The sequence below is a fragment of the Lotus japonicus genome, chromosome 1 (genome assembly GCF_012489685.1).
Source record: "Lotus japonicus ecotype B-129 chromosome 1, LjGifu_v1.2".
In the NCBI taxonomy this organism is placed as follows: domain Eukaryota; kingdom Viridiplantae; phylum Streptophyta; class Magnoliopsida; order Fabales; family Fabaceae; genus Lotus; species Lotus japonicus.
This window is the reverse complement of record NC_080041.1, coordinates 131,952,475-131,963,181: the sequence shown is the minus strand read 5'-3', so window position 1 is coordinate 131,963,181 and position 10,707 is coordinate 131,952,475. Positions and strand designations below refer to the sequence as shown.

Below are 10,707 nucleotides of genomic sequence, written 5' to 3'. Positions count from 1 at the left end.
AATCTTCTCCCAATTGATAGAATCTTGAACTCTCTACATGACATAATTAGTTCAATAGTTAAATCTTCCACATACTTCTGATGTGGCAACAACCTCTTCATTTTAATAATAGGTACATCTGAATCAGTCGCCAAGCATATCACCTTAAGCAATTCTTCCAATCCTCTACAGTTATCTACAGTTATTTCATCTGAATATGTGCCTTGAGTGCAACACTTGATTCATCTGCAATACCATGATCCATCTCTTCCACTCTGAGCTATGCAAGTTCAATTTGAAAAGTAGTTTTACTCCCTACAATTTCAAAAAGTTGAGAGACAAATATAGTTATACTGTAAAAAGAAAGACAATTTGTGATGTAAGATCTAGCAACAAAATACCATAATAGTAAGACATTTTATATATACATCATATGTAAATGCAAGTTGATATGCTATGTCAGTAGACAGTAGTGTTGAGGGACTATATAGAAAGAAAAGAAATATGTCAAGTATCTCGTGGAATGATTCTGTACTTGATGTTAGACATTGAACCAGAGCATTAATAGAAATTGATTTTCTTCAATTTACTGGGGCTGCATCTGAATCTCTAAACCGAGGGAACATATATATCAAAATTCATTCCTTGTGGCTGGCTCTCAGATGAACTTAAAGATTTTCTTAGAGAATACATGACAATGGGAATAAAAACCAACTATAAAGTGAAATTTCATTTGGACATAATTTGGGACTAATTTAGGATACTGAATTAACAGCTTTACATCATCACCAAGGAGATCTGAATGCTTGCAATGACTTTCAGCAGGACTTGGGGACAATAGCTAAATGGGCATTGGTCTCTCCAATAAACCAAAACTGTTCATTTATCAGCCATGAAATTGCAGTGTCCGGTCCACGCCATAGCTTGATCCATAACCTGTGAAGATTCAGAAAAAGGAATCTTGTCAAACTGTAGAAAAGAAGCAAACGGGATGGAACTTTGTAGCAGAAACGTATGAATATCAAAGCACACGATTGTTAAATTTATAGAAATGAATGGAGAATTGAAAATGCTTTGAATCAAATCAAACAACAAATCACACAAGCTGTAAATCAATTAGATTAGATTAGATGATAAGGTAGGTAATAGACAAACAACCTGTAAAGCATACTCCACAGCTGTTCAGGGGTAACGCGGGGTGAGGATCGATAATAGATGAGCTTCGTAGGGTTCAAAGATCAAAGAATGAACACACTAACAACTGGCCAACGTACAAGGGTGAATGGATGAGCTTCGTAGGGTTCAGCGAGGTTGGGCATTGAGGGCGACGGCAGCCGGATTTCGCGGGATAAAGGTGATAGATTTCGAGTGTCCTAACCCTAGGTGAGCAGACTGCTGGTATCCAATATAGCCCAACAATGAAATAGGCCCAACAACAACAGAAGTGAGGACAAAAAAAAATTGTGCGCATGAACAGTGCAATTGAACCTTGCATTTTAAGTTAGTAGCTTTCTATTTAGATGTTGTTAGCTAGAAAATGAACATTTATATTTAGATGTCCTATTCAACTCAGATACAGAGATGATCTATTTCTCCATTGTAGACAAGATCATAATATTATTTGGACTCGAGACTGTTACTCATTATCTCACGAAAACTAAAATATATTGTCTGCTACCATTATAGAATTCACTAAGTAATTTGGGATTGCTTTTATTGTGAAATATAGTCTGTCTCATGGAAAACAAATCAAAGCAAACAACTGAAAAGGTTCAATTATAATATTCCCCGCCTGATTTTTTTAAAATCTCAAGTAAAGTAAATTTTATTTTATGACAACAAACTAGAGAAAAAAGTGAAAATAGTTACTTTTATAAATAGGCTTTATTAGTTTCTCATTTTATAAATTAGTACTTAATTAGGGTTACTAAATCATATCTTGTATGTGTATCTTCCTATGTAAAAAATAAATAAAAATATCTTGTATGTGTTACGGATTGATTAAAAAATGGTTTTATGTGTAAATGTCAGAGCGTAATTGTATACCATACCATCACTATTAGGATAATTAAAGGTAGGAAAGAAGTACTCATCGCTAATTAACAGAAGAGAATTATAAAACTAATGCTTTTGTTTATGTTAATCATCACCCGTTAAATACAAAAACCACTATGTGACATTCACATAGCGAAAGCCACGGAACCAAGTTAGCTTTTTTCTATGTTAATATAGACAAAGAAACTAGAATGAAAACAGACCAGAAAACTTAAGAGAAAGCGAGGGAAAGGACCACAATTTCCATACCCCATTTTTCTTTCTCTTCGCTTTCTTCATTCAATCCCTTCCCACACATCTCAGAATTAATCACATTGTCTATATATTTTTCTCTTTCTCTGGGAATTCAGCTAAACTTTTTCATTCCTAGCTAAGAATTGTGTGACAATTTTGTTTTGTTTTGTTATGATTTATTGAGCCTAGTTATATTATGGAGACAGAACAAGTTTTGCCATTCTCTGCTGTTTCTGTGGTTGAAGATGTTCTTCAACAACATGGTGCCAAATTGACCGATTTCTACTTTGCATCAAGAAAAACTGAAGAAGCTTGTATATATCCATTCCCATTTCTTCAAATCCATTATTTTTGCCTTTTTTTTTTTAATTTTTCCTTCATTGATCATAAAAAAGGAACAAACTGTTAAGTTTGATTGTTCCAAAAATGATGGAACGAACGACAAATGTATGAGTAATAGAATGAACCATAGAAAATGTAGATGATCCATCTAAGGTTGAAGAAAGAATGACATGGGTTAGTGATTGCCTTGTATTGCAGCACTGAGAAGGTATGAAGCGGCTGGTTGGCTGCGAAAGACGGTTGGAGTTGTTGGAGGGAAGGACTTGCCAGCTGAGCCTTCTGAAGAAGACTTCAGGATTGGATTGCGAAGCGGGATTATCCTATGCAATGTTCTTAACAAAATTCAACCAGGAGCTGTGCCAAAGGTATCGCAAAATATGGCTTTGTTAGCATGTTTGGTTTCACGGTGAAATGCTTTAGACTCATTTCTGATTAGAAGTTACGAATCTTTCTAACTGAGTGAACGAGCCTTGAATTTTGTGCGAACCATGAAACCATAAAAGCAATTAGACATTTATTAGATATTTGTTCTCTGCATGCTCCTTAAGTGTTGGCATTCTCTGACAAATACAATTATTGGAACTATGTTATTAGGTGGTTGAAGCCCCCGGAGATTCTGTTTTAATTCCTGATGGGGCAGCACTGTCTGCATATCAATACTTTGAAAATGTTAGGAATTTTCTTGTAGCTGTGGAGGAAATGGGCCTTCCCCCCTTTGAATTTTCTGATCTGGAACAGGTGGTTATTGATCAAAACTTGAACTTTCTGTTTAGTACTCTGATGGAGTAGAGTAACTAGATTGAAATCAATTTCATTGTTATTATTACTATGAAGCATGTTTTGTTCTGCTTTAGCAATTCTTTTTTCTGCACATGGTTTGTTTATAGGGAGGAAAAGCTTCAAGGATAGTGAATTGTGTTTTAGCTCTCAAGTCCTATGCTGAATGGAAACTTGGAGGAGGAAATGGCTCATGGAAATATGGTGTGACAAAGCCACCTACCTCAGGGAAACCAATTTTGAGGAAAAACTCAGAACCATTCATGAAGTCTTTGTGGACCATGTCGACGGGGGACAGAGATGGTTACATGAGTGATCCAGGACATGATCGAAATGAAGAGGTTAGGGAGCTTTATTGTTTATGATCTTTTAGTTTTTGTCTGAATGGTGGATAATTTGTTTAATCTTTTTGAATTGGTTTGTGCAGGGTTCACTTCCTTCCTTAAGTTCACTGGTTCGTCAATATTTGTGTGACAAGAAGCCAGAAGAAATTCCCATTGTAAGGCCTCATTACTTCTTTAATTGATATATCGTCATCTTCAGCCATACACTAGATTCAGAGGAAACAACATATCATTTTGAAAAGGTTCTAAGTGACTTCAGCCTGCATCTAGTAACTTAAGTACATAACTCAATCATCTATGTAACATAACCATTCAAAAACTAATGCTGCTAATGGGTTTCTCAAGGCCCATATGTTGTCTTGTTAGATTATCTATTTAAATTATGTGGATTAGCATTAGTCAATTGATCAGAATATGAGATTCCAACACTCTTTCTTACTTTAATGAGCTTGTCTGAGGTTTTTCCCTTTCTTCGGTTTTCAGCCTAGTAAAATAAAGATATAACATCTTTTGCTATAACAGGTAGTGGAGTGTTTGCTTGGCAAGGTCATAGAGGAGTTTGAACATCGCATGCAAAACCAACAAGAAACTGTGAGCCTCTCTCTCTCAAATATGTTCAATTTTACACCCTGTGACGATTCCCATATTTCTTGGGTCAATGAATCTTTCCAAATCTAAGGCAATTTATCTTCATAATGGCAGTCTAAAACAACTCAAGAAGATAAGGCATCTTCTGAAACTGAATATCCAATTTCGAAATCTGCTTATGTTGATGAAGAGGTAAGACTTAGATACCTGAAATACTCATAAATGCAAATGAATATATTTAGATTGGTCACTATCTCTACCTTAAGTCTTAACTGAACTTTCTTGTCTGAGGATTATTAAGATGGGAAAAGAGGAGGATGGAGAGGAATTGCAAGATAAGCAGGAGGAAGACTGTGATGAGATGTCCAAGGACGATGAAGAATCAAGAAGCCAAGTAATGAAGCAACAAGAGTTAACCCAAACAAAAGATCGGAGCAGCCAAGTTATGAAGCAACAAGACTTAGCCCAACAACAAGATAGGAGCATCCAGGTAACTTGCAATATATACACAAAGTTGCAGACATTGTTTAGTAATTGATAAGGTAAAGTGAAGAATTTTATGTGTAACATTTTTTAGGAATTGAAAAACATCGTCCATCAAACAAAATCAGGAGTACTGTTTCTGCAAAAGGAATACCAGAAGGAGATCATCTATCTAAGTATGTATAATGATAAAAAGTTCCTTTAATTTTTTACTGGAATATCAACTTTGCATCTAATACTTGTTAGCTACTCTTAATAGGTAAGCACATGCATAGCCTAGCTTCTGCTGCTTCAGGATATCATAAAGTTCTTGAAGAAAACCGCAAGTTGTATAATCAAGTGCAGGATCTTAAAGGTAAAAAATTCTAGTGATCGTCTATTTATGATTTTGCTTCTTAGTGCATGATTGGAAATCTTTCTACAATTGATTCTAAAGTCAGAATCAATTGTGGGGAGAAATTTCTATGATAGTTTCTGGTTTCCAAAATTGATTCTGAGGAAACAGAAGTTAATCCAAACATGCTATTAGTTGTTCATGCTCATGTTCTCAATGAGAGTGAATAGCCAAACTTTTTGCATGTTCATAGGAAATATTAGGGTGTACTGCAGAGTTAGACCCTTCTTGGGTGGGCAACCAAGCCATTCTAGCGCTGTCAGTAACATTGAGGAGGGAAGCATCTCACTCGTAATGCCTTCCAAATATGGGAAAGAGGGGAAGAAGACATTTAATTTCAATAGAGTGTTTGGTTCTTGTGCATCCCAAGGTTGGTCTTTGTCTTTTCACTTTTTCAGTAAAACTGTTGATACTAAGTATGGTTTCATCATTGCTTCTACTTATGTTTTTCCTACAGAGGAAGTTTTCTCAGATACGCAGCCTCTAATTCGTTCTATTCTTGATGGTTATAATGTCTGTATATTTGCCTATGGCCAGACAGGATCAGGAAAGACATACACTATGGTAAAAGAAATTAAGACAACCTTGTTGACTCCTCTTTGTTCTTGACTTGTGAAAATTGTGATAACTTCATTTATGCTTCTATGTATTGATGCAGTCTGGGCCAGACAATCTTACTGAGGAAACCATAGGTGTCAACTACCGTGCACTGAAAGATCTTTTCGTTCTCTCAGAGCAGAGGAAAGATGTTATTAGTTATGAAATTTCGGTTCAGATGCTTGAGATTTACAATGAGCAAGTCAGAGACCTATTAGCAACAGATGGTTCTAACAAAAGATATCCTATTCTAATCTATATTAAGTTACTAACAACTAAGTATTTTCTAAATTCTATACTATTATGCTATGCTCAATTATTGATTCTCATTCTCTTGTTCCTTGATTTAATCCTTAACGCCTGCATACATTAGAAATTCGAAACAGTTCTCACAATGGCATCAACGTGCCGGAGGCAAGCCTTGTTCCAGTTTCATCAACTTCAGATGTCATATATTTGATGAACTTGGGACATAAGAATAGGGCTGTTGGTGCTACTGCCATGAATGATCGTAGCAGTCGTTCTCACAGGTAATTACAGCATTTTTCTTAGCTTTAAACAAGTTTTTGTGGTTAGTTACTTAGTTTTAGTATAAAGTTTGTTTAAGTACTTTTCTAATAATCACTGTGTAGTGATCCCATTAAATTGACCTTACTAACCTACATTGTTTGTTGATCCTTTCTATTATAATACTATTTGATAAAATTACTAATTACTTGTAATGGTGTGTAAATGCAGCTGCCTGACAGTCCATGTTCAAGGAAGGAACCTAACTTCAGGAAGTACTATTCGCGGTAGCATGCATCTTGTTGACCTGGCAGGAAGTGAGAGAGCTGATAAAAGTGAGGCCACAGGGGATAGACTTAAGGAGGCTCAACATATCAACAAGTCACTTTCCGCCTTAGGAGATGTAATTTCTTCGCTTGCCCAAAAGAATTCACATGTTCCCTACAGAAACAGCAAACTTACTCAGCTGCTTCAGGATTCTCTTGGTATGATTTTTCACCAATATCCTTGTCCATTTCTTTTTCTGCATTTGGATAGTCTTATTTGTCTCTGTGTTAGCCATTAAGGAACTACTTTCTGTATATATATATGTCAGGCGGGCAAGCGAAGACACTCATGTTTGTTCATATTAGTCCGGAGCCTGAAGCTCTTGGAGAAACATTAAGTACACTGAAGTTCGCTGAACGGGTCTCCACAGTTGAACTTGGTGCTGCTCGGACTAATAAAGATAATGCACAAGTGTATGAGCTTAGAGAACAGGTACTTAACCTTATTTTTGTTTAGGTATGTATAAATGTTTATTCATAAGCTAATCTGAGCAGCTTATGAAAATAAGCTCAAAATAGCTTATAGGTTTACCTAAACACTCTCATACGCGCTTATACTAAAAGATAAGCTCAAATAAATTATTTAAAATGCGACCTAAGTGTGTTTAAGTTTTTGAATCTTCTTCTTTGCCAGATTGCTACTCTGAAGGCAGCCTTAGCAAAGAAGGAAGGAGAAGCAGAACATCCAACACAATCTGTCAATAGTGGCCATGAAAAGCCAAAGTTGAAACCATACATATCTTCTCCTCCTAGACAACATAGCACGGAGGTAACATGTTCATTATTTACCTTAGCTCCATGAATTTAATTTAGTAACTTGACAAAAGCATGATATGTAACAATTGGAGAAATGAATGACTTATTATACATGGCATCCAAAATCCATTAGCCAAATAACATATATGTTACTGAAAATTGATGTTTGCATTGTGTTGTGAACAATGGCATGTGCAGGGTAAGAAAAAAGGAGCGCCGAAGTTGAAAAGACGAAGCCTTGATCTCCATGACATGTATAGGAGACCTCCATCTCCATGGCCACATGTTAGCATTAATAAGGTGAATGGAATTGGAAAAGAGGATGATAAGGAATTGATTTCTGGGGATTGGATTGATAAGTTTACGATGAACAGGAATGACAGCTTAACTAGTGATGATAGCCTCGTGTCGCAATGGGAAGAAGAAAGCAAACAATTTTCTCCATTGTTAAGTCCTAGTTCTCTTGCAGAGCCTCCAAAACTATACATGGAACAGTCCTCTCATAAAAAGGATGGCCAAGAATTTGAAGAATTATGTAGGCACGGGTGTGAGATGGCCATCACAGATGAATCTGAAGAGCTTGAGATTGCAACAAGTGATTCTTCAGAATCAGACTTGAATTGGCTATCACATGCAGCAAAACCAACTGGCCCTTCAAACGGGTCAGGCTCTAAAACAAAGAAATCAACGAATCTTAGACCAACAAAGAGCTTAGAAACCAGGTAATTAATCCTCTTAATTAGTTGATATTGATTGCACATATATAATAACATGTTTGAATCATCTAATTTTTCCCAGAATCAATTCTGGCATTGACTAGCACTAAGCTTCTCTCCCGAATTGATTTTGGATTTAGAGCCATTTGTAGGATGATTTCCAAACATGCTATAAGTTTTATATTCTCTAAATTGCATATTTGTTTCTCAAAGATGTTAACACTTTTCCTGTATCCTAAAAATAGGAGTATGATCCCATCATTAATTCCTACTCCATCAAAGAAACAACCCACCATAGTTAATCAAGCCAGAAAGCATCAAGGACCTGTTGCTGCTAAGAAAAGGACCGGGAATGGAATCTAAGAAAACTATTCCAAGTGTCAAGGCTTCTTATTTTGTTTAGCTAAGCTATCATTTTCATCTTCTTACACTTGATATTAATTTGATTCTTTAAATTTTCACGGCTTCAAATAATTTTTTTTTCTAAAGTTACAGTGACATCAAAATGATTTAGTTTAATAGCGAAGGATCATTTCAATGTCACAAATCTTAGAAGATCAAATTGATGTGTAAGTGTATCTTGGGAAGTACTTGTTTGTTGTTGCTGTATCATAAGAAGACTGAGTTAATAGTTGAATCATGTTTTTTTTCTCTTGTTGCATCTATATTTTCGGGAAAAAGTGAGCAAAACGATTTTTATTCTTCAATTTGATGGGGCAATTATCCAATTACCTGGTTCATGTCTCTAATTGGCTGTTCTCTTAAGCATTGCCTTAATGCCTTATGTGAGTTTGCACGGAAGTATATAAATTAGGGTAGAAGGGGGAGGGGGTTAAACAACATATAAATTAACATCATATAATATAAATTTACCTCTCATTACCTCTCATAAGTCTCAAACGTACTTTTTTATTAGAGGCAATTGCCTAACGTACACGATCCTGCTCCTAATGGAATGGTTAAACATGCAACTGGATCCAAACCTGCAACTCCCAGTCTTCAAATACATCATACAATCTTCAGCACACCCTTCACTAGATTCCCCTTCATCCGCACCCTTGAAATCCAACTTGTTCCGAAGCTCTCCACCAAGTGCGCCCTCCTTCGCAAGGGGAGAAGGCTCAGAACTTCTCAGTTGTTGTTGTTGTTGTTGTTGTGGGACTTCACCATTGGAAACTGCAGCAGCTGACTTGGACTCAGAGGGCTCCATTCTCCTTCTCCTTCCACATTTAGGATCCTAATAACGGAAATGATTTTCATTGCTCACATACATGCGGAATGAATAAATTATTTTGTTATCATAGTATGTAATATCTGAACTAGTATAGACAATCCTGTTAATTCATCAAAAAGTTTAATATGTACACCAACTAGTGTAGTGTCTATTAGCAAGTTTTCTTTACCACATTTCTTTTCCTTAGGGTGTTGCACATTTTGAGGATGGACCAGGTGCCAGTGCAAACACTACTGACATTTCGCCTAATTAGCTCAAGAATGCGATCTCGAATCTCATTAAGTAGACCCACAGATTCTAACTTGTTGTCTGAAATGGACAGTAGAACATTTGTCAAAGTGGCAACTTCTTGATCTCTGGCCTTATCCTGAGTTCATATTCAGCATATATATAGGTAAGTAACTATTATGTAATTATTAAGATAGAGTGCTTGATAGAATTTGAATCAGAAAATATTAACCTGGATTTCAAGGGAGGTGGTGTTCTCAGAAACCAGTTTTGCATTCTGCATGTATTTCCACAAGAGATCGACAGGTTGATTCTTGTCAGCTAATTTAAATGCACAAATGAATCTAACAGCTTCAATATGTTGCTGCTTCTTAACAAGGTTCTGAATGAAACCTGCAGGATGCAAAGAATGGCAGTGAAATTAATTAACCAATTTGGATCCTCTACAGCAGAGGCTCTCTACAGTTCCCTCCAGCACAATTTTAGGCCCTTATTTTTGTAATCAATGGCTAGGGTTAATAAAAAATAGCTTACTAGATTGAAGAATTTATGATGATTCATTAATTGCAGAGGCAGCTGAGAATCTGAATTCAATATTAACACATTTGATATATGATAACTTATTGTTGAGTGAGATGAAAATAAGTTAAGTATAATGGCTATCACAGAAAGAAACAGAGATACTGTTGGCAAAAAAGGTAATTCAGTGAACATACCAGAGCTTTTGTCTGCAAATTCAAAAAGCTTTAAAACTTCTTCTTCAACAAAGAAAGGAACCAATCCATAAATTGACAGAAGGAGCAGAAAGCCGAGAACCTCCAAAGGATTTTTAGAACTTGTTCTCATGTTACCTTCCAAATCACGAGCTAGCTTCATTGCTTCTCCTCTTACACAAGGTTTAATATGTGGTGAGATTCTCAAAAGTTGTTCTAGCAGAAATATGTGGCCGCTATCCATAATAAACACTTTTCCTACTTTTGCTGGATCCGATGTTGCTTCGAGCTCAACTAGAATCTGATGGTCAGGCGGTTCATGTTCACCTGTAAGATGTAACCGCATATTTAGCTAGTAGAAATTTAACCTCTTGCATATTTATAGAAGCATAAAAAAAATCAAGGTGATATAGGAATTTTAAAAAATAGAATAT

At 36.0% G+C, this 10,707-nt stretch overlaps 2 protein-coding genes across 2 annotated transcripts; one reads left to right on the top strand and one right to left on the bottom strand.

Moving 5' to 3' along the window:
- The first annotated feature begins 2,227 nt into the window (after positions 1-2,227).
- Positions 2,228-8,750, top strand: LOC130730903 (kinesin-like protein KIN-14G). Its single transcript, XM_057583042.1, has 19 exons — positions 2,228-2,582; positions 2,809-2,975; positions 3,205-3,348; positions 3,498-3,728; positions 3,815-3,886; positions 4,254-4,322; positions 4,434-4,511; positions 4,621-4,809; positions 4,897-4,978; positions 5,062-5,157; positions 5,390-5,566; positions 5,654-5,760; positions 5,855-6,035; positions 6,164-6,323; positions 6,532-6,785; positions 6,896-7,059; positions 7,261-7,395; positions 7,581-8,104; positions 8,344-8,750. Exons 1-19 carry the CDS (start codon positions 2,465-2,467, stop codon positions 8,459-8,461), a joined length of 3,066 nt encoding a protein of 1,021 aa, XP_057439025.1. The 5' UTR covers positions 2,228-2,464; the 3' UTR covers positions 8,462-8,750.
- Positions 8,751-8,987: 237 nt separating this feature from the next.
- LOC130730905 (uncharacterized) lies at positions 8,988-10,648 on the bottom strand. Its single transcript, XM_057583045.1, has 4 exons — positions 10,277-10,648; positions 9,793-9,953; positions 9,502-9,699; positions 8,988-9,335 (listed from the first exon to the last, which is right to left on the bottom strand). The coding sequence occupies exons 1-4, from the start codon at positions 10,617-10,619 to the stop codon at positions 8,994-8,996; spliced, it is 1,044 nt and encodes a 347-aa protein (XP_057439028.1). The 5' UTR covers positions 10,620-10,648; the 3' UTR covers positions 8,988-8,993.
- Between the last annotated feature and the right edge of the window lie 59 nt (positions 10,649-10,707).